Source organism: Ictalurus punctatus, chromosome 14 (assembly GCF_001660625.3).
Source record: "Ictalurus punctatus breed USDA103 chromosome 14, Coco_2.0, whole genome shotgun sequence".
In the NCBI taxonomy this organism is placed as follows: Eukaryota; Metazoa; Chordata; class Actinopteri; order Siluriformes; family Ictaluridae; genus Ictalurus; species Ictalurus punctatus.
The window spans coordinates 14,734,537-14,759,057 of NC_030429.2; the positions used below are offsets into that span (position 1 = coordinate 14,734,537).

Genomic DNA, 24,521 nt, shown 5'->3' on the forward strand with positions numbered 1-24,521 from the left:
AACATTTTGGACAGTATAAAAGGGTATCACAATACACGCGATATCTCATAAAAGTATATCGTGACATAATTTAATCACAGTATTATCACATGATAAATGATGACGTGATAATTACATGAATCATTTGGCTCAGCCCTACATTACAGGTGCATCATTTGCTAAAAAGCTCCCCTAAACACAAAATCTTCAAGAACCAACAGTAAGTTAACAAGAGGACATAAACCGTTTGTTTCATTTGTTTCATTTGTTTTTCTATAGTATATGAAATAAAAGAATTAGCATATGATGGTCTGTGATGGTGTAAAAGTGCTGCTTTGAGTTCTTCAGGCATTCTGAAAGGAATTGCCTTAAGCACTGAAAAATAGTAAGAACAATCTTTCTTGTAAGCAAAATGGTTTTTCAAAAAGAGCATAGCTTTAAGGTATGTGGCTCCAGGGGAACTAAAGCACCGCACTCACCAAGACACAGGTCCTGTAATTTTCCACGTGCTCCTTTTACTTTCCACAAGGTCATTGGAGCATTAAACACTACTCAAGGTGTTCATCCGCTATTTTCAATTAATCACTAACAATGTAGAACGGTTTGTCTTACCAATGACATCTAATGTCTAATCCAAAGGGCACCGGACTCCTAAATTTATTCAGCTTATTCTCCCAAGGTGTGAAAAGGAATACTTATTCACCCATGTAAACATCCTAGACACTCCAAAAAAACTTAACTATTAGTCATTGATTCACAAGGGAATTCACAGCAACTGAAAAAGATTTAAGAAAATAAAATAACTAAGAAATGTCTGTTATTAAATTTGATTCAATTTCATTATTAAGTTGTACTTTACTTGAATAGGAGTGAAAAGATACTGATGGAGCCACCCCTTTCTCAAACTGCAATAAAGGAACACAATGGACATGTAAAGGATAACATTAACAGACCCAACATTATACTTTTTTTTACATTCTAGGCAGGATTTAATATACACAATATAAACTATTATACAAGCTCTTTAGCTTAATTTATCAGCCTATGTACTGATTTTTATTTATCTCACTAACAAGCCATTAAGCTCTCATTTCCTACAGGACAACGTGCATGGAAGTCTCTGAAACCACAGCAAAAATGTAGAAAAATTAACTTTAAAAAACAACTAAAACTGACTACTGCTGCCACCACAGCACATGACAGGTCACAAGCTTTACTCGGTTAGATCCATTTTTAAATATTTACTAATGCAAATCTACTGGCAAAAGAAAACTGCAATGGATTCCCATTCTTATCACAGACAAAAACCTCTCCCACATACCAATCACTGAAGAGCACATCTCAGGTTAAGCAACCCAGGTGGAGCTGGAAAATTATTGCCAGTAGCTATGCGGGTGGAGAAACAATGGGCAGGTAATTTAAGTGTGGATGGGGGCAAAGGTCTTCTCTCTGTAAAGCTCTGTCAGGAGGACAGATGATTAATATTAAGATTGATTTGTCCATCTCTTTGTCTAGCCTGTATCTAAAGAATACAGAGGACGGGAACATTCATCCTGCTACAGCCCTACGGAGAGAGCGAGAGCGAGAAATTAGAGAGAGAGAGAGAGAGAGAGAGAGAGAGAGAGAGAGAGAGAGAGAGAGAGAGAGAGAGAGAAATTAGAGAGAGAGAGAGAGAGAGAGAGAGAGAGAGAGAGAGAGAGAGAGAGAGAGAGAGAGAGAACTGTACAGAACACAGAGCCCTGCTTACCAGCTAATACATCACTTAAAAGTGGTTACTCTCCCGTACACACATACACATACACACTCACCTACAATCTAAGGGGGATACACGGATGATGGTCCATCGAAGAGAAAAAAGATTTGGCTCCATTCAATAATTCGCAATTAAAAACCATAAATGTAACACTCAATCCAAAATAAATGTGCTTCAATTTTCTTTTTTTTCTGTGTAGCAAAATACTATTGATTCCATTCCTCTTTGCAAATAAGATTCTCTCAGGTGGAAAACGTTATTGGGTGTTAAGGAGGTTATCTTCAGAAGAACAGTACGTGAGTAAGGATATAGAGTGAGAAAAGCATTGATTAAGAGACAGTGCTTCACAGTTTTTAAGCTCAACACACAATGACTCTTAGTAGTCTGACATTATGGAGTGTAAGTGCTATCAGGAAGATGCTAATGCTTTTAACAGCCTCTCAATAAGTGTATTTTTATGTTAGCTGGAATCAATACGCTTAAACGCTGCTCTGAGAAGCGCTGTCCTGGCCAGACTGAAGGTCACAACAAAATCCTCAACAGGAGACAAACTAAATGTAAGCGTGCTCGAGCACACACTCGTACACTCGCAAGAAAATAAATATTCCACAAGGATCTAGATCAGTCAATCTTTGAAGCACAGCCTGTACAGTAGCTTAAAAACTGTCAAACTTTAACAGTGAAACAGAGCACGGCAACGGTGAATTGAACGTGTAATTTTGGAAGTGACATGCTGCGCATATATTAAAGTGTTGTTAATGCAGAGCCAGCCAAAAAACGAGGTCAGAAGCCCTGTGACCCAAGAACCAGTTATTTAACCCAAGGAATGTTAAAGCTGTCACGCAAAGAGACAGTTTAAAAATAAAGGGCAGGCTAAGCTTAAAGGCGACGGTAGTGATCTATTTAGCTAATTATTACGGTATATCAGGGCAGGTAACAGGGCTGACACACAGGGGAGGAAAGCTGACTGGGCAAGAGGTTAAGAGATTACACTGTGCCCTATGACGGAAAAAGCTCCCGCTCTAACGCCTCAGGATCAGTGAGTCGTGGAGAAAGTGAGACTGAACGTGTGGGCTGCAATATGACAAGAGCGATGTTCACACGCCACCTACTGGCTGCATGGACATCTTTCTGCTAGAACTTTGCAGTGGTGGGTTGATAAAATGAGAGGGATCTCTGTTATTTTCTAGATCACACTTTTCAATACATCTTTTTGATTAATTCTGTTTTTAATTCTCAGCACTCAGTATTTTAATCCTTTAGTTCTTGTACATCAGTTAAACTATGGGTTGTAAGGTTTAACCGAGCACAGACATCTTTCCACATTTCCCCTCAGCGCAGCTTATCTGAATTCCTTTTTTTCCTGACGCGAGTGAAAATCTGCCTATATTCCAATACAGAAGCAAGGGAGAGCGAGGTCACGTCTTCATGCACCCCTGATCATGTGGTTGACAGGCCTGCAGTGAAGAAGTACTGGCTGGTGGGCAGCAGCGCACACAGCGTAATGAAAGCCTGAGACAGGCGAGAGCTTCATCCAGTCACACTCAGACGAGTACATCGCTGTGGCTGGTGAGGGAGCAGTCACTCAAAACCATGGCGGGCACTAAATACAGGACCAGAGGTCAGAGGTGGCAGATTAGGGAGACAGGAGTGAAAGGCTAACATCATGCACCATTGCCCGCACTGGGCCTGTCGGCTGCAGAAACACGGAAAGCACTCCTATACTGTCTATTTAGGTACACGTGACATATCTTGAAATGAGACCATTACCAATTCATGAAGAGCAAAAATGTCCTGACATAAGACACTGCCATTCAAAGTGTGCACCCGAGCACAGGGTCTACTCATGTTTATCAGCACTCTCACACATGAGGTGAGATTTTGAAGTTTGAGGCTTGAGCTTCTGTTGCCTTTTAGATGGAATGAAAACATGTACGAGGGAAGACATGAGGAGAGCGGTGAAATGAATCTAGACAAGGAATATACACAGAATCAATTTAAATGCACGATGACACTTGCTTCAAACTTGTTATTTCAGTGACTAGTCCCAGTCCAGGCTCATTTGGGATCTGGCTGTAGTAAGTGGCCTTGGTGGACTCAGGGGTTATCCCTGTCATGAAAGTGACATTTCCCTCTTGTAGCTAACATGCCTAATTGAGGACTAGTACTATACAGTTTCCTCTCAATGGCAAGAAAGCTCAGTGTAAAATGACAGATGGGCCAAAAGAAGAGAAGGGGCCATGAGGCCACCCACCCGCCTGTCTCAGCTGTCAAAGGGCTGTGCTCCAATCATCTGCACATGACAACATGACCCGCCCCACGTCTTAACTCTGAATGCCTAATGAGACCGCTTGGGACACCTCTGCTTGTGTTTTTTTTTTCTCTATTTCTTTTCAGGTGGCAGGGTTATTTGCATGTGTTCGGGGTGGAGGAGAATATTTCAGAGGCAGTGCCGGCCAGCAGTGATCGATGCTATTGATCAGCTCCTGAGCAGAGCTAATGATGAGGCCAGACTAAACACATAAAGAGCTCACACACCATGTCAGTCAATACCACGGATCAGTTAGACTGACTGACATACGGTGCAGCAGGCCAAATCCGTTAAACACTCTGAGCATACAGTTGCTAGCTATACTAATGAGTCAGGTGAATAAACATATATGTGCATATGTACTAACAGTGACAGGCAAGAAGCAAAACTTAACACAGAACTTTTTTTTTAATGAAACTGCACCATATAACAGCTAATAAATATCAAATACATTTAGAAATACTGACAATTCTAATTCTGTAAAACAATCTCTAAAAAATAGTAGTGAAAAAGGTTCGAATAAATATGACTAGTTTTATTTGTGCTCTTATACGAAAATAATGGTCCTGTACAAAAATATAATACTATTCTCTTAACGGAAAGGTCATAAGTGAAGCCTAGAAATGTTATGTTCCAAAGCAAGTGAAGTCCAGAAGAATCCAGTAGCAGAACCAGCGAGCGTTCAGCATAGAGAGAGCATGTACGCTATGAGGCAATGTGCGTGAAAATGGGCATTAGCATTTTAAAGAGATGGGTTAAATCCCATTAAATTCAGTTAGATTCCATTCCACATCTTCAATATAAAAACAGCCGTGTAGCACACAGCGGTTAATAAGACTTAACAGGCTTTTCATTAAGCGGTTATTAATGTGCTAAACATCATCAGCAGATCAAACTGAGCACTAGAGGCTTTAGACCCACAGAGAAATACTCATATCATAATGAATGTCACACTGTGGGGGGAATGAAGCAAAGCCCTTCGATACTATTCATTTGGAAGGGTATTTGAGATGCCTGTTATTATCGCCTTTTGTTGTTTTAGAGGATTATGTAAAACAAATCAATGCTGTTTCCTCAGCTAGGAGACAGAAATTATTATTTTTTAACTAACTTCCTTACTAGATGAAAATATAAATATACTTTAACATACCTAAACATGAACATTAAGTCATAAATTGGTGATTCTCGGTGTGTGACAATTTTATCACAGTTTTTCCTTTGGTTTTATTCAAGACACATGAGAGATCCACAATTCTGATTTTGCCTGGCTCTGACCTTGCATTGTAAACAAACCCACTAACTTCACCTGATTTATTCACATCAATCCTTCTGACTGCTTCATCAGGAAGTTTAATGCTGTTTTTCTGCAATTATCTTTCCGTCTGGAGCTTAGAGTGATCATGGTCTGGATCCTCCATGATGGACCTGAGAGCCTCCAGAGCTTCTACAGTCACTTTCAGAGTCCCCACTACTTCAGTGCTGTCCTGCACATCCACAACTACACACACAGCAAAGTGGGGGAGACACAGTTATGTGGATAATATGTTAGGGAGATTTATATGTAATAAAAAAAATTTGGGGTGTGCTGTTACAGGATACACAAATTTTCATTTGTAATGAGTAATGAATGGCACGTTGTACTTTTTAACCATTTATAGTTACATTTAATGTGGAACATCTGCATTAGAGCAACAACAAACTGACAACAGCCTCTGAATTTAGAATCAGAATCTAAATCTGAATTTAGAACAGAATCTAAATGAATGCCATGCAAGTCCCTGTGAACGAGCTGTTGCAATAGAAATGATAACAAATAGAATCATATATGGTAGAAATGTATATAATGCATTTATACTTTATATATTCACGGGCTGATCTGACATACACACCACTGTCAAAGCCAAACATATAAACACTCACTGTCGAGGCTGACGTCTATCATGTCCCTCTGCTTCTTCAGAATGTCAGAGATCCGAAAATAGGCCACGCCCACGTCCTCACACTCTTTTTCTTGCTCCCCTTCCTCAGGCGGGTCACTCACTAACGTGAACCTGATGCTGAAATGGCCAGTCAGATTCTCTGTCACACAACCATTCACTAAAACAATGGAAACTAAAATTTGAAGTATACAATTAGGCAATTAGTAGAAAATGTTACAAACACAGGTAAATAGTGTAAATAGTGCAACTTATAGTGAAACTAGGCCGATTAAGCACAAAAGAAGAAAAAAGAGCAAAGATCTATACTTCTCCAGCTTTCTGTTCCTGCCTTCTAGTATTGCTCGAAGCATGTGACGCCTGGCCTGGTTATTCTCCACATCCACATGGATCACTGTCAACACACACACACACACACACACACACACACACACACACACACACACACACACACACACAGGCTAAATCTGTTACTAAATCTGAGTCTTATTATAAAAAATAAAAACACTCAACAAGGTGAAACCTCGTAAACCAAGTCACAAGGACAGGACAGTTGTTCATCTAAAATACAAACAGTCAGTCACAGGGAAGAATTATAATTATTCATCATACTCTAGTAGGACTAATGTAAGGGAAAAATCAATTCTGAATGACTTGCATAGCAATATTTATAATTAACATTATAATTTACATCTTCAATTGTGCATAAGATTTATTTTAGGAATTAATGCTGGTGACTTGTTTTGCTTGAAACTTCTTTAAATCAACATGTTGGCCTTTTATTAACAGTTTCCTACATTACTCACAATGCCGTTTGAGTACCTGCTGATAGTGGGGAAGAGCTTTCATGCTAATATTGCCACCTTATAGATCACAAACTAGCCAAGCTGCATCTCTGCCATTACTCAGTGTAACTGCACTGTATAGCTTCCTAGCAGTCTGGAACTCTGTATCCAGTGTTAGCCGTCTCCTCTATTTCTGTGTTGAATTTCTCATTAAATATGACACTGAATGTCGCTGGAAAATGGTGACTGAGAAAAGAAGCTCTTGCTCTTTAGTCTAACCAGCATGGCAGAATCCTGCTAACATGTCACAGAAATAAAGTAAATACAGCACCAACCAACATATTAGCAGCAGAATCACGAAGTATTTCACAAAAATGTCAATATAAACATATTTAACATGTTTCAGAATGGAGTTTTCCTTTAAGGTGGTTAGAACAGACTGATTGGTGGAAAGTTGATCCAAATAAAACCTTTGCAAGCATAATGCTCCCACTAGCTTGCTGTTGGTGTCTGAAGTATAGACTTTATGACTGTATCATAAGTAAGGTGTATCATTTAACTAATGAGTGTATTATATTAACACATGTCCTCACAGACACATGTATGTGTTCAGCTGACTGTGCACACCGTGGCTGTAGTTGTAGTAGATGCTGTGTCCAGGCAGCGGTTTGGGCAGTGACAGTGGCGTCTCCTCTGAATGCAGGTCCAGGAAATTATACTCCACAAACAGCCTGACCACACTAGAGTCCGCAGAGACCCTGGAGTCTGGCTTCAGATTCAGAGAAACAATCTCCACGCGGATCCGCTCAGATGGCTAGCAGAACAAAGCAACAGCGTAGGGCTTTAGATTTCTTACTTAAAACACTCTCATTCAGACAATTGGATATGGTGTGCTGACCAGCAAATATTATATAACTCCTTAAATAAAATCCTTTATAAAGCTGCACACATCCTGACTAGAACCAGCATTAACAATAAGAGTTATGTTGGTAGTAGTGCCTGCATCACATAACAGATTTCCATCTGAACACCAAGAGACACTCTTCATATTTTATATATGGCAGATCAGCTTCCAACAGTGTTGGACCATTAAGAATGATGGCCACAATAAAGACATTGCCTTTTTCACAGAGATGACACATTGTCCACAGGGAGTGAGTCCGAGTCGTAATGATGGATGCACCTGAAGCTATTTGTCTCAGACTTGTGTCAGTCCATCAAGCATCCAGTCCAGTTTTCAGCTTTAAGAGTTTTCACTAAGAAGACTGTCAGTTAAAAGAGTCTGGTTTAGAAGCGGTCTGTCTTACTGTGTCTCTCATCTGTCTCATCATATAGATTCCTTCACCACTCTCTCCATCACCTATCATTCTGTCTCTTGCCCAATGTTCAAATTGTAAGATGAAGTCAGTGTTGAGTGACTTTATGGCAGTTGTTGTGTGATCGAACACCTCTTATGAGATCAGAATAAAGCTGCCAGTGTCACTCATATAAAGATGTTGCAATGCTTACATCTCAGTCAGGATGGTAAGCCACAACACATGTGTGTATATGTGTTTTTGTACAGGACTATAGGTGAAAACTAACTGGTTACAACCTACAATGTCAAGTAATATAAAAATAAATAAATAAATAAATAAATAAATAAATAAATAAACCTCTCATATAAACATCCCCAAAACCTGATTATTACTCCTAAATATCACGCGACCAATATCTGGAAAATGAAAAATGAATGCAATGATGATGTTATTATTATTATTATTATTGTTGTTGTTGTTGAAAAGCAGACCATCAGCCACTGATTGATTTACACATAAGTAACACATGAAAGCAGTATCAAATGTTAGAAATTGATTCAAAAGAATTTAAGGTCAGATTTCAATCATATCAGTCAAAGGTAGTAAAAATTATAATGGTAACATGTTAAATTAAGATTCTTTTTTACTAACATTACAGCATTAGTTGAGATTAACAAATGATGAACTTTAAAACATGTATGATGTTTATTAAACATTATTTTAAGCAAAATACACCTGCTATGACTAATGTTTTCTCAATCCTTGACTGAAAATAAGTCCACATATATAGCAAAAATTAAATTACAGCATTTTGATATTTTCTCCTGATAATGTGTTCATGTGTAAATACTGAAATTTGCTTTTCAGTCTCAGTTTTGAATATTTCAGTTACTAACTCAAACATATGAATTAAAGTGTTGGTTCATATGTCATTCATTTACCTCACAAAAATTGGTTATGCAAGTGTTGATTGAGTGCTGATTTGGCTTATTATTATTATTTTTTAAATACATACGATATTACAAGTGTCAGCTTCTTAGTTAAAGTTACTGTTAGTGTACTAATGCAAAGGTTTGTTTGTTCATTACATATAAAATTGTTTATATTTTACATAAGCATAGTCATTAATTTTGTCCTTAAATGCTATAACTCATCAAGCGATTTCAGTAATTTAGTACAGATTACTCTGTTCACTATTTATATATGTATACCATTATATACGGTTGAATTTATTTTTGAAAGCTATTACACAAATTCCTTACATAATTCTTAAATAAAACTGCTGTTATTATATAAAACTATTCTCAAATTGCGTAATTATTAATCTAGTGTGACCTCCACTTGGAAAAGTACAAATAATTTCATCGCCATTTTTTTAAAAAACTCAAACATGATCCATACACAGGAGGAACTTTAAGCAATGTACAAAAAAACAAAATCACTTTACTTCCTATAACTGAAGTTAACTTCAACATAAGTGAAAGTTGTTTCTCCCCTCAGCTGGAACCTCATTATCAGTCTGAAGGTCAGCATCTTTCAGGTTATTCTGGCTTGTATGTTGTGTTAAAATCTTTTGGCTTCTGATAAAAAAAACATCCTGGATGTAAGTGAAATAACCTTGAGGAGTCCTTCCTCATAGCTTTACCAGACTCACACAGTAGTACACACCTGTTTCCTGGCCTGGGAAGACTGAGCAGGCACGATGCAGTCATCGCTGTCTGAAAGGATCGATTCACTCAGATCCGAGCATTCTGCTGGCTGGATGTCTGGAGGAAAAAAGAAAAAGACAGAGCAACTGCATTAAAAAGCACAACAGCTATGTCGGTTGAAAAGAATGAAGAGAAAAACAAGTGATTTGGTGAAGACTGAGAGCATGAGGGCAGTCTCCATCTCTCTCACTCCAATAACAACTCTACCCCATAGGCCAACAGAAGATAAGAGTGACATGCTGGACATGACTTTTAAAGAGAGCTTCTTGGCCAAGGTCAACAGCATTAACAGTTATGTTGTTGGCTGCCAAGAGACAACATATCATGGTATTGGCAAAAGCTTGTGCAATATTTATGTATTCTTAATCACACATTGCTGTAAAAAGGCCTTCACCAAGGCCTGGCAAACAACAATGTAGGGGCTTTTCCAACACAGAAGAAGTGAACACAAAGCCAGAACACAATTGATTTTCCAGGAATGCATGTGGGAACTAATACACAGAAGTTGAAACAGGGATTCTGTGAGTGAAGAAACCTACTGAAGGTATTGTGAAAAAATAAAAACATTGAGAAATACAGGAAAAACAACCAAACATTGAGAAAGAGAAAAGGTATCTCATAGTGTATCCTAATAATTCAGATAATTAATCGACTTTTGAAATAAAGAACATCCAGTACATTTCCTCTTGGCCTTCAAGCCTGCATACATCTGCACTAGTTCAACTAGGTTCGGTTGTAGCATATTTCATATGTAAACTGCCACTATTGCTGAGTTTATGAATCATTAAAAATGCAAAAGATTTGCACCAACCAACATATAGTTTCTAAGTTATAACAGATTATTTGTACCAATACATTACTAGGTAAAAACACTGTCCATTTACAAAACCAGTAACAAAACACACCAAAAAAAATAAACAGTAGCATGTACAATTACCTTATTATGTGTTTGCAGTCAGATTGGTTGAATGAGAACCAATAAGTACGTGTGGATTAGTTAATTACATACATTTGGTGTCACAGGGCAGCGTAACACACTTGGAGGAAGGAGATAACTGCCCTCTTCCACATGCATGAGCTCATGGATCCTCATGATTGGCCAGTGGCACTGTGATTGACAGAGGAGAGAGCATATGCCATCGCTTCCACACAGAGAGCATGGCCAATTTTGCTCACAGATGGCTGTTGCATCGTCAGGATTCAAATCTCCCAATGATGAACATTTTTCTGTTCTGCCTCATTTTCAAACACTCTAACCCCACTGGAAGCAGTGCATAGTGACCGTCCATACCATGAGTTCCACACACACCAGTGTAGCTAACGCCATAACACACTTCATGAAAACTGGCCAAATGTACAACTATGAAACATGGAGGATGGGAGGAGCCACAGTTGGTGTAGGTGTAAGTACAACACAAATCAATAGAGGTATGAGACAGTGAATAAATGATAATCAGACTTTTTTTTCCTGATTATCCAGGAATATCACTACCATACAAATCACACATTTCTATGAAAGTACAGGGTGCATAATCATGTGATTATGCAATAAAAATCATATGACTATGTCATTTCAAGTGGACCACTCACTTGCCAACAACATAACTGATGCAAGAAGACCAGATGCACTCCCTCTTCACTCCTGGAATTCTACATAATTATGTGTTTAACGAGCACATTAGCTGTAATTTCATACTCATTCCCCAACACTAGCAGTCTTTCAGATGTCAAATTCTCAAACAAACCTAAATCCTGACAAAAGGAAGTTCGAGTGCAGTCAAGAGAGTTTTAAAAAATTACATGTTTTATTTTTAAACAAATCAGACCACTGAGAAAGACCAACCATTTTTTGACTCTTCCAGCTCCTCAGAGATCTCAGAGTCGTCAGATACAGACTGAGAGCCCACTGCGATTACCTGGCCCTCTGAAAAATGTGACTCATCTTCTTCCTCTGTAAGTGCAGAGGTCTGGCCCACCTCAACCACTCTGACAGTCTCCTGAAAATATAACAACACACTTTTTTCTATCAGCATGTACACAGATGATTACAAACATCTTCTAAAACTTTATTTCTTCATGCACAAACCTTTGATGTTGTAACAGTAGAGGGCTTGTTCTCCTGATCACCACTGGGGGGAGTAGTTCCTCCCTTCTGACAACACACAGACAGAAACGAGCATATTCACATATTTAAAAATAATAATAATAATAATTATTATTATTATTATTCACATGACCACTGTTATTAAAGAGAAGCTAAGGAAGTATGTTATGAACATCTTAGTTTTGATTTCTCCTACCTGGATTTCAGGCTCTGTCACATTGGAGAATGAAACTTTTTTAGCATCTGGTTTTGTAAGGATACGCAATCTCGGCTTCGGCAAAGGGGTCTGAAATATAAACAAGTCAGATATGTAGTTGATAAATTATTTACACCTTTCAAAAAAATGTTACTGCCTTCACATATGCTTAAATATGATTAAATAAGCTAATTATTTAATCGGTAATTGATGTGTCACATAATCAAGGAACTGTGCTTTAACTTAAGCCCATTAAAATGAACCTGCAATCTTTCTTGTCTGCTTTGAAAGGCATTTATTTAATTACACACCTATCTTTTAAGCAAAAATAGAGATGTTTTATACACTCGTGACATGGTTGTAGTCCTCACCGTAGCTGGAATAATTTCCTTCACTTCAACTCGATTCATATTTCCAGATTCATCAGTTGCTAGCTTGATTGGAGCCTCTTTGGTGATAAACTTGGCCTGCTCTGCTGTTGTCGCCAAGCCAGGAGGAGGCAAGTACGTAAACTTCCATTTAAGAGTCACATCTATGTAACCACTGGGCAGACCAGCTGGGTCTGTTAGTTCAAATGTACCTGGTAAACCATCATGACGCATACATTTATCAGAATTACAAGCAACATAAATATACCAAGAAATTATGAAGTATATAGGAACTATACATAAAATTCTTACCAGTGATTGCCTTATCATGAGCCAGGGATATAAGCGGCACATGGGCTTTGCCCAGGTAGAGCTGATCCCCAAAATCCAGGTCATCAAACACATATAGAGTTAAAGTCTCTGCCTTCAAATATGAATCAAGGTCAGAGTTCATGGACATGGGAAAAGTCATGTGATCCTCAAACTGCGGCTCATTGGTGGAGGGAATGATTGGTGTGTCATGGTCAGGGAAATCATAGAGTTTGTAAATGACGTATGGATTAGGCTGTATATGCGGTCCTCTCGATTTTAGCTTACTGCAACGGCGTATAGTGATGTAGAGTTCATTTGGGTTTCCATCCTTACTTGAAGAGCTGGAGAGATGGGAAGTTGAAGCCTGGGAAAAATGCATGGCAGTGAGCAACTACTGCTGGAATTGTGTAGACGAATCAGTTTTTGATTGCCCTGCTAAAACTTATTAACTACTTGACATTTGACAGGTGACCAAAAAAGTGTGTAAGCCATTCCGTCAATATGAGCCACCAGAACAACTTCAATGTTCACTGGCATAGATTCTCCGGAACTGGACTGGTGGGATGAACACCATTCTATACTGAGAACACTGAGCCTGACGTGGAAACACACAGTATTTATTTAGTAATACAATGAGCACTAACAGTACCTGGCTCTGGTCTTTACCACTGGAGTTGAGATAACCCTGAGCTTTGACTCTCTCCTTATACAGGCGAATGGCTTGCTCCATAGGAACCCTCAATCTGAGCCAGTAGTCCAGAGTGCCAAAAACTCGGATCTCACCACTAACCCCTACAAGCCAACAACAGTTATACCAGTGTGTGCAAAAACAAATTCTGTGGGCAAATGTGCAATTAAGAAAAGTGTATAAGTTTAAAACCCATGCTGGTATAGTGTACATGAAAATACAAGCTCATGACAAATTCAAATTCAAGTACATGACAAATTACATTAAACCAAATACAGGTCTTATGATCGAACAGTTTATTCATGTAGGCTGCAGACTTGAACCAAATTATAAAACTAAACATTTATGCTTCCTTTAAGTTTCTTTATAAAGCTATTCAATATGTACCTTTAAGCAGCACATGACAATATTTTTTTTCAATAACCTAGCATTATATTATATGAGAAAACTATGCATACATGCGTAAACTGCCGCATTGTTAAGCTGTAAACACTAGAGGGCGAGTCAGAGCCAGAAAACTGTAAAATGTTACAGACTCCTGGATTTTGCTCCTGCTATTCTGGAATGTGTATACACTTTATTGGTAATAAAGTAAACCTGTACATTCATTCAATTAACCAATCAGCCAATCATGTGGCAGTGACAAAATGTATAAAATCATGCAGATACAGGTCAAGAGCTTCAGCTAATGCTCACATAAATAATCAGAATGGGGGAAAATGCGATCATATGTGTGATTTCGCCAGATGCACTGGTTTGCGTATTTCAGAAACTGCTGATCTCCTGGGAATTTCACACACAACAGTCTCTAGGAGTTTGCAGAGAATGGTGTGAAAAACAAAAATCACTCAGTGAGTGGCATTTCTCAGAAACACTTCATTGATAAGGTAGTTCAGTGGAGAAGCCCAGTCTGGTATGAGCTGCCAGGAAGTCTACACTAACCCAAATATCCACACTTTACAACCATATTGAGCAGAAAGGCATCTCAGAACACACAACATGTTGAACCTTGAGATGGATGGCATACGACAGCAAGAAATCACATCAGGTTCCACTCCTGTCAGCCAAGAACAAGTATCTGAGGCTACAGTGGATACAGACTGAATCTAGACAGTTGAAAACTGGGGGGGAATGAGACCTGGTTTTTGAACAAATTTCAACTGTCAAGTCATTCTGATGTTTGCTGTGAAAATTAACAGATGCTCCGGAGCTGTATCTGCATGACAGTGCTGCTGCCACATGATTGGCTAACAGGAGTTATGCAGCAAGCTCTTGTAGTTTCTCTTCACAGCTTTCTGCCATTGTAGTGGCTGTATTGCTGTTGAACTTGTAATGTGCTATACTGCCCCCCACTGTTTATATTGGTATGCAGTTTGTGCTTGTGTAACATTTTTGCCAATGTACACAGCCAATGACCTTAGAGTATGCAGACTACTCAACTTACATACAAGTATGCATAATTAAACTCAAGTATAATACCAGCCTCACTGTTACCTCTACCAAAACGGGTATCTCTGAACTTACCTATGAGCTGCAGGGTACCAAACACTTTCCCATCCCTCTCCAGCACCTGACTCAGCCGTATCTGTCCTGCAGCTATGGTGTGGAAAGTTAGGCCCTCGGCCAGCTGTGCTTCCACAGTGATAGAGTTGTTGTGGATGTAGTGCAGGAAGAGCTCATCCACCTTCACAAGGTACTGGGAGGTGAAATCGTAATCTGGCTGCTGCCCTCGCACCACAGCCGTGGACTGCAGCTCGAAATCATAAAAGGCATAAGTGCAGAAAGTGGAGGGGTCTTTGTCACCTAGACTGATCAGAACCTCAGGACTGAAGCGTGCAGTGCCAAGGTGGATCTCCAGAAGGTTCTCCCCTCGAGACAGGTGTACTGTTTCATCAAACTCATCAGCCACATCATCGTCTGTGATGTCAGGTCGGAAAACGTGGGCCTTGGTACCATAGGCAATGTCTTTCAATTGGGCTGCATAAACAAAGAAATATGTTAGGCTCGATAGTAAGCTTTAGCTTAAGCAATATAAAGCATTTTGAGTCTAGTCAAACCTTCAAGTTTCTTTATCTTTGCAGCTCTCATGTCCAGGAGCTGGGCCAGTTTCTCCTGTTTAAGTTCATTGTCCAGCTTCAGATCATTCATCCTTTGTGTAACTGCTTCAACTTCAGCCTGAACAGCATGATTTTTGACAAGAACTATAAGAGCTGAAATGACTTAGGCCACAGGGGTAGTGGATGAATAATTCAGGAAAAACTGCCTTGTTTATTTTAAACAATAAAATAGCTATAGGGAGTCTTTCCTTGCCGCCGTCACCACCGGCTTGCTCAGTTGGGATAAATTCTCACTTTTAATATTTGTATACAGTGTTGATATTTCTGTAAAGCTGCTTTGAGACAATGTCTATTGTAAAAAGCACTATACAAATAAAATTGAATTGAAGAAAAAAAAGCCTTTCCTGTTGCTATACCTGGTAGTCTTTATTGATCTTGTGCTGGATGATGAGCATGTTTCTTGTCTTCTCCAGCTCTTGGACAGTTTCAGCGTAAGTGGCTTGGAGTTCTTTCAGTGAGCGTTCTGCATCTATTTGAACCTCCTCTTCTACTTTTTCCAGGAAACCCAAATCTCCATTCTTCTGTGTTTTACGCACCTGCAAGATCATTTTAATTTAAGTTCAAATGTTGTAATGTTGCAATATTTTATTAACGCTTTTTAAGCCTCTTTGTTAACAAACTCTTTATATGTACTCTAGCTCTTTATACTTCTTCAGGAAAACCCATAAAATGTTTATATACAGTATAAAGTAAGGAAAGGTGATGAACTGGAATGCTGACTGCGTGCTAGACATCCTCACCCAACATCCTGACCTCACTAATGCTGTTGTGGCTGAATGGAAACAAATCCCGACAGCCACGCTCAAAAATCTAGTGGAATGCCTTCCCAGAAGAGCGGAGGTTATTAGAATAGAAAAGTGGGAGCTAAAGCTTGATTGGGATGCTCAAAGAAGCACATATGACGATGAAGGTCGGGTGTCCACAAACTTTTGGCCTATGACTGTAATACACGACTTACCTTTATGTGCATCAGCGCTTCACTGAGTTCAGCAGCATCTATTTCACTCTCCTACAAAACCAAATGCAAAATAGAATTAGACAAAGGTCACCAGTGCATGCTCAGATACATGCTGATTCTATATTTCAGACATACCTTTGTAAAGAACTTCATGCGATCTTTTATTTCATCTAACTGTTGTTTCTGTTCCAGATAGCTCCGTTGAAGTTCTTTACTCTCCTTTATCAGCTTCTCATTTAAATCTGTAAAAAAAAAAAAAAAATAGGCATGTATTTTTTGCCAATGTGTTTCTTTCTGTATTTTTTATTTATGCCCTCAGACAGAAACTCACAAGAAAAGAGGGAAAAAACAACACCGCAATTTGGTATACCTCTCTCTGCCTTAATCTTGTCCAGGATTTGGTTTTTATCGGTGAGGTCAGATTTCAGTGCCATCTCCAACTGAGCAATCTGCAGTTTGAGCTGCTGCTCTCTTGTCTTCCACTTCTGCTCATGACTAACGTCAAAGGCGCTGAAACAATAAAAACAAACTTTCACACTAGGGCCTCCACATTTTTGTTCAGTTCCGATATCCTGTTACAAATTATTTACTTACCTGTTCATTAACTTGTCACAGTTCTCTTTGAGCAAGTCTCTCTCCTTCTCCAAATCTCGAATTTGCTCAAACAACTGAAAAAAAAAAAAAAAGAACGAAACTAAGTCAACTAATGGCAGACTTATAATATATGTTATGATGTTGAACTGTTGGCAGCTTTCCATGACCTCAGTCCACTAACACATGATTGTGCTTTCAGCAGTACCTCGGAAGTCCTCCTCTCCTGCAGTGCTTTAGTTTGTAACTGCTTCTCCAGGCCCAGACTCCTCAGCCTCTCTTCTTTCAGCTGTCCCGTCAGCTCATCCACTTTCACCATCGCTTTGTCATGGCTAGCCTTCAGGGTCTTCTGGCACTGCGTACATTTATGAGTTAATAGGCATATAACTAATTTAATTTATTTGCAAGATAAATGAAGTATGTTAAATTTATAATAGAACATTTGATCTCGTGTACACTACGCATTAATATCATCTGGTGAGATAAGGCCACAAATTCCATTCATTCATCATCAGTAAACACTTTATCATGGTCAGAGTCACAGTGTATCAGGAGTCTATCTCTGGGAGTAGATCTTAAGGTGAGAATACACCATGGATGGTACTCAAGTCCACCTCAAGACACCATGCACACACTCAATTACACCTAGGGGCAATTTAGCAAAGCCAGTATACCTATTGGCATGCTTTTGGGACATACTCACATGGACACGAGGAGAACATGCAAAACTCACAAATTGAGCTCAGGCTCAAACCTGGGGCCCTGGTGCAGTAACACTACCGTGCACCACCGTGCCACCAAGTGACATTTAACATCTTTAAATTTGAAATGGTTAACTCAGAATGCCAGACTTCCATCATGCCAGCACAAAACACTGTTTTCAAAATAATTTTTGTGAAATACTGTAGGTTTAAGTTCACTCATTTACCGCTAGCAAAGATGGTGGAAAGAAAGCCTCTATGACAATGGTGTCCATAAAACTTTATCCAGTGCCACAAATAAGGACGTAACAGCCATTCAACCATGTTTGCTATTTTGATCACCCTACAATTAGCCTCCATCCATCCATCCATCCATTCTCTGTATCGCTTATCCTACAAAGGGTCGCGGGGAGCCTGGAGTCCATCCCAGGGAACTTAGGGCACAAGTCGAGGAATACTTCTCCTACAGTTCTTAAATATTGATTTTAATTCAGAGTCATATCTTAGAAGCAGAGCATAGTTTAAAGGGATAGTTAAGTAAAATGAAACATTTACACAATTTTCCAATAAGCCACTGGGCCCCTGATCAGCCAAAACATGTTTGGTGTCAGATATCGGCCTCAGACAGCATGCACGTTTTAACCCACATCACATAGACTTGCTCATTCTTTAATAAATCTAAGCTACAAAAATGAATATAAACTTTATCATGTACTTAAAGCTGTAAGGTGACAAAGCTCAGTAACTCAAAAATTCCAACCTCCGAATAGGAAAAAACCCATACTTCTTCATTTTTAAATGAGTTATCCTGTATATACTGGCATTTGCTATAGATTAATCAACATACAAACGTATTAGCTTGATAGAACACTGACTATACACTTCACTGTTTTAAGCATGTAAATAGATGTCACTGATCACAGTTAGCCTACTAGATTTTTGATAAGAAAAGACAAACATGAAGGTATATATGATTTTTCCCACTTTGTAGATTGAAAAGCACATAGTACTGAGTTACAACTTCCAACTTACGAGTTAAGTCGAACACAACAACCCCCTGGACCTGCCTCTCAAAGATCAAAGATAGTATTGTATCTGAAATCTGGAAGTCATGTGGATGATGATAATATAGTTATCTTATACACTTATGAGATAACTTATATTAACTTATAAGATAATATAGTGATCTTATACAGTTATCTTATCCATCCATCCATCCATCCATCCATCCATCTTCTACCACTTACTCCTTTTCAGGGTCACGGGGAACCTGGAGCCTATCCCAGGGAACATCGGGCACAAGGTAGGGTATACCCTGGACAGGGTGCCAGTCCATCGCAGGGCACAATCACATACACACTCACACACCCATTCATACACTACGGACACTTTAGACACGCCAATCAGCCTACCATGCATGTCTTTGGACTGGGGGAGGAAACCGGAGTACCCAGAGGAAACCCCCGCAGCACGGGGAGAACATGCAAACTCCGCACACACATGGCCCCGGCAGGAATCGGACCCTGGAGGTGTGAGGCGAACGTGCTAACCACTAAGCCACCATGCGCCCCCACTTATCTTATCTCTGGTTTATTTAAGAAACCAAGGATTCTGTTGTTTTGGTTGTACATAAAAGTAAATGAAATACTAGACTAGTTATATTAAACAGGTAGCTTTAGTGAACAACTAAGTCTCACCTTATCGGCTGCATTTGGAATAAGCAGGAAACTGTATACATTTGATTTTTAGACAAAACTATTCCTTTAAAACTCAATTTTTTTTCATCGATTGTAAAACCTTTTTTTGTTATTGTCTTATTGAATACTAACAATAAGACTAACTGCACTGAATTCTGATGTTCCACTTTTACCTCTTGTAATTGAAGGAATCTTCCCTCCAGCACAGTGAAAGCATTTCCTTTATCAGCCAGTTGTTTCTGAAGCTTTATCATCTCCACATTGTCCTTAATGTTCGACCTGGGAATATACTCAATATGCTTCTTAACCATTCTTCTCTTAGTGTGTACACAAAATCATTCTACCATGCCATGCTATGTGTATTAAAATATATGGAAGTACCTCTGGCCAGTGGTCTGCTGCTCTCTTAGCTGTAGGAGGGATTCCTCATACTCTCTCTCCTTGATCCACAGTTGCTCTCTCAACATCTCTGCTGATCTCTCCATCTCTTCCAACTGAGCCCTCTGCAGTTCTATTACAGTCTCCCTTGACAGACAAGAAGCTAGTAATAAACTACTATTCTAGTGAGTAAAAAATAGCACTTGATCCAGCACTTTATTTTGTACACAACATTTAGGATATTTTATCATACTTTTAATGTTATTTTGAGTTGTCAAACTGAAAAAAAAACTTTTTTATTTTTATTTGATATGATCTTTGTAAAAACAAAAACATGACCATGGTTTAAAGAAGGGATGCACTGAAATGAAAATTCTTGGCCGAAACCGAAACCGACTATAATGAAAACTTGGCCGGAAGCCGAAGGCCGAACACTTTTTTCGCTTTTTTTCCCCATTTATTTTGCCATTTTTTTCACCATATTGCATAAATTAAATAGTCAAAATTTGCTTTTTACTATTTTGTCTTGCTTTTCAAAGAAAAAAATCAATTACAAAAACTACAATTTCAAAATATTTATTTAACACTGAACATTTTTTTTTTCATTCCAGCAGGCATAGGCTACCAACAAGGCAAAATATAACTTTAAATAAATAAATAAAAGTGCTTTGACAAGAGTGCAAAAAATGGTTCTATTCGGTTATATACGGCTGATTATATTGGGGATATGTACCGCTCGCGTCCCTGTATACCTCGCGGAGTATTATAGTAGATATAGGATTTGTCTGCCTGCCCTTAAATAAATACGTCTTTACCCGCTTCCATACTCTACTCTCTAACGTCTCGCGACGTGACAGAAACAAAACAAACGCACAGTAAACATCTGAAGTGCACGTAGCTCGTGCACGTAGCTCATGCATGCACGCGCCCCCTCATCGAGGTCGTGACATTTGCGCATCTCACTCTGGTTGCTAGGCTATTTGGTTGCGTCATCAAACACGTCACTGTTTGGTCAAATTTATTCGGCCTTTTCACTTATTCGGCTGAACACCGAAAGTGCTTTTTTTGCTATTTTCGGCCGAATAATTTCGGTTGCCGAACATTTGGTGCATCCCTAGTTTAATGGGCAATTAGAACATCTGCTATGCTTACAGCTCACTTTCACATGTTCATTTATAATTTTATCCATAAAGTTTTTTGAGATAAGCAATGTTTCATGCTGCCTTCTTCAAGGTTCTCCATGCATCTGTCTGAATATTCCTATGTAAGTGACTGAATAGCGCACAAGTCTGTAATTAAGTCTGAGGTCTGGATATCGACGTGCACAACTTTTTCAATATTAATTCCTCACTACGCATGTATAACTCAACTTTGAATAAGAACCTCTATTTAGAAAAGGAAGTGACCTTCCTATGATTAGATGATTTTAAAAAAAACCTTACAGATTACGCATCTCTGAGCGAGCCTCATCCAGAAGACTGTGTCCATAGCGAGGTAAAAGCCCCTGTGGGGGTCTGCTGCTCATTTCCCCCTCCACTTGTCTAGTTCCTGTTGATAAAACAGCATTCATTTCAATCATTTCTATAAATGTCCCATGAAGAAGATTACACTCAGCTAATGTGTATAATACCTCCTCTTGGTGTTACTGGCTGCTGAGGTGGTACAGGTGTGTCCTGCCGATGTCTGCACAGTCCTGAGTTAATGCGGGATTGAATGTGACTGTAGCGGGTTGGTCTACGACTCTGGTTCTGAATCTGCTGTTTTGTTGTGAGCAGACGCTGCTTGAGTCCATTGTTTTGCTTCTCCAGTTCATGAATCTTCTCTTGCAGCTCCTCGATCATCTCCTCCATCTCAACATTCCGACCTGCTATTACATGGCCTGATGAAGAGTCCTGCTCCATGCGCTTACGGTCTTTCACCAAGCGGAGCAGCTTGGTAGCCATCCTGGACACACAACACACACCCACACACACAAATATGGCGTCAAAGGGAGATCAAATAAATTAAGCAAATCAGCAAGTCCCTGATTGATTAAGTAACAGACTCAATAAACAAGTCTGTACCTCTTGATCTTGTCCTCCTGTTTGTGTGAGTGTTGTTTAAGTAGGAGGTTTTCCTCCTGCAAGCGCAGATATCGGTCCTCCAGCTCCTGTCGGCTGATCTTCGGCACAGCTTGCCTGGCTCGGGCATTTTGGGAAAACAGCAACTCTGTGGACATAATTTCATAACTATGTGGTACTTGCAAATAACAATAAATAGATTTAGTAGAGAGTCCAGAGATTCAGATATAGGGTGGAAAGAGAGTAATGGGGGAAACACCACTGGTTATGTACAGGGAAACATTACATTTACAGAATAGAATTTAGAATAGAATAGAACTTGTTCAATAATGCAAAACAAACGGCCACACAATTAAGGATTTTGATTAGGGATGCACTGAATGTTCAGCAACCGAAATTATTCAGCCGAAAATAGCAAAAAAAGCACTTTCGATGTTCGGCCGAATAAGTGAAAAGGCAGAATAAATTTGACCGAGCAATTACGTGTTTGATGACGCGACCAAATAGCCTAGCAACCAGAGTGAGACGCACGAATGTCACAACCTCCACTTCCAGCAGCGCGCTCGGAGAGATGAGCTAACGTGCAAAAGTGGTCAGCGAGCACATGCTCTTCGGATGTTGACGACCGTGACATTGTTTACTGCGGACACGTGCGTTTGTTTTGTTTCTGTTCTGAAGTATTCTGTCACGTCACGAGATGTAAGGCAGTAGAGTCCGGAAGCAGGTAAAGACCTATTTATTTAAGGGCAGGCAGACAATTCCAAATCATAATCCAAAAACGTAGTCAAGACAGGCAAAGGGTCGGGCAATTGGCAAACAGGCATAAACGGGGCAAAGCAGGAATCAGAGTCGCGGTCACAGAAAACAGGGTCAAAACATAAAACAAGAAACATGAACTAGTACTATGGACTGGGAGCTGAAAAACCAGCAGGTACTAAATGAACTAATCTATAGTTTAAACTAACTAAATCTATCAAGGACCATAACATTAACAACATATCTAACTATACTATATCTGCTATAATACTCTGCGAGGTGTACAGGGACGCGAGCGGTAGATATCCCGAATATAATCAGCCGTATCGAACCGAATAGAACCATTTTTTGCACTCTTGTCAATGCACTTTTTAATTGTAGGCTACAGAGTGTTACATTCTTTCAGCAGTCAGTTATAGGCTCAACATAGGCTATTCAAGGGGCCTCAAAGATGACCACATAAAAAAATTTTTTTTTTTACTCATTTATTTATTTAAAGTTATATTGTGCCTTGTTGGTAGCCTATGCCTGCTGGAATGAAAAGTTCAGTGTTAAATAAATATTTTGAAATTTTATTTTTTGTAATTGATTTTTTTTCTTTGAAAAGCAAGACAAAATAGTTAAAAGCACATTTTGACTACTTAATTTACGCAGTGGTGAAAAAAAATGGCAAAATAAATGGAAAATGCGGAAAAAAAAAAAAACCGTGTTCAGTCTTCGGCCAATTTTTTCATTATATTCGGCTTCGGCCAAGAATTTTCATTTCGGTGCATCCCTAATTTTGATGAGTCCTTAATACTCATCAAAGTTAAAACAAACCACTGAGAAGTGTGATTCGTCTCACACTCACATGTTGACACCCATCTGGTGTTATACTGTGTGATTCTAGACTGTGTGTAATGACAGAAACAAAGCAAACCCTTTAAAAGATTTGCACCTTTCTCTGCAGCAGGTATGCCTGTCCCGTTGACGTTTAAAGTGATGTCCCGGACAGGAATATCACCAGCAGTCTCGTCAGCTAGAGTCAGGCCAGACATTGTCCAATCTGAAAGTACAAATGTTTTCTGTCATTTAAATAATCTCAATATTCTGATTGTCTTTCAGTAGAGTATACTGTTAGCACAAACTAACTAGCTGGGTTCAACTGAAATTAACTTAAATTGAAAGAACTTTAAAAGCCTGTTCTCCTGCATAACTATTAAAAATAACTTTAATGCAGGAAGCCACGTCTCTTGTTTATGTATTTTAACTATGTAGGCTGAACAACTCATTGTTTATTATTTATATGCTAGTAGTATAAACCCCCGCAGTCCTGACAATAATATAGAGACATTATTTATTACATACAGCCTTCAGGCAAATAAATAATATACGCGCATTATTCCCCATCGGTTAATCTCAATAAAATGCAAATACCAGACCTGTATAATAATTTTAGTAATTCACAGACATGACATCTAAAATCCACAGCGACCGTTGCTAGCAAACAACTGGCCTTTCCCTTCCTCCAAACCCACCTCCCGGTAAGCCTGATGGGAAAAGAAGTCCGTTAGTACTGTTGCACAGAGCACTGTGACAGTGAGTTTTTCTAAATGTAAAATCAATTATAAATATAAATATAAATCAATAAAATGTATATATAATATAAATAAATATATGAGGATTAATGATCATAATGATGTTAAACGCAAGTAAAGGTCCTATTACGGAAAACAAAATCCTCTATATCGGTTTGTTTTCAGTAACGTTAATGCTATAGTCAAGTGCTCCTTGAATTGTTTCCCACTTGCGAACTCGTTATTACGAGTGTTTATATGTCTTTA

General features: G+C 39.0%; 1 protein-coding gene across 3 annotated transcripts; it reads right to left on the bottom strand.

Moving 5' to 3' along the window:
• Positions 1 to 1,652: 1,652 nt before the first annotated feature.
• On the bottom strand, positions 1,653 to 24,496 carry rpgrip1l (RPGRIP1 like). Of its 3 annotated transcripts, none has more exons than XM_017485592.3 (26): positions 24,216 to 24,496; positions 23,636 to 23,743; positions 21,946 to 22,090; positions 21,513 to 21,826; positions 21,325 to 21,430; positions 19,886 to 20,029; positions 19,678 to 19,783; positions 17,315 to 17,461; positions 17,110 to 17,183; positions 16,886 to 17,025; positions 16,651 to 16,757; positions 16,516 to 16,566; positions 15,914 to 16,093; positions 15,498 to 15,615; positions 14,965 to 15,417; positions 13,402 to 13,544; positions 12,753 to 13,116; positions 12,444 to 12,652; positions 12,073 to 12,162; positions 11,859 to 11,924; positions 11,616 to 11,769; positions 9,732 to 9,829; positions 7,393 to 7,579; positions 6,290 to 6,374; positions 5,964 to 6,100; positions 1,653 to 5,541 (listed from the first exon to the last, which is right to left on the bottom strand). In XM_017485592.3, the coding sequence occupies exons 2-26, from the start codon at positions 23,733 to 23,735 to the stop codon at positions 5,414 to 5,416; spliced, it is 3,846 nt and encodes a 1,281-aa protein (XP_017341081.1). In that variant the 5' UTR covers positions 23,736 to 23,743; positions 24,216 to 24,496; the 3' UTR covers positions 1,653 to 5,413. The 3 variants fall into 3 exon arrangements, with proteins under 3 accessions (XP_017341081.1, XP_047015753.1, XP_017341080.1); XM_047159797.2 differs by having other exon boundaries at positions 11,859 to 11,921; positions 24,120 to 24,246; XM_017485591.3 differs by having other exon boundaries at positions 1,654 to 5,541; positions 24,120 to 24,246.
• Positions 24,497 to 24,521: the final 25 nt, after the last annotated feature.

What these genes read in the sequence shown, in the direction of transcription:
- rpgrip1l (XM_017485592.3), bottom strand. Translation starts at nt 23,735, where the DNA reads ATGTCTGGCCTGACTCTAGCTGACGAGACTGCTGGTGATATTCCTGTC. An exon ending in AGATCAATAAAGACTACCAG is followed by an intron (nt 15,616 to 15,913) that starts GTATAGCAACAG and finishes CATGCTGTTCAG; the next exon opens with GCTGAAGTTGAAGCAGTTAC. An exon ending in CTACTACAACTACAGCCACG is followed by an intron (nt 6,375 to 7,392) that starts GTGTGCACAGTC and finishes GTGTGTTGACAG; the next exon opens with TGATCCATGTGGATGTGGAG.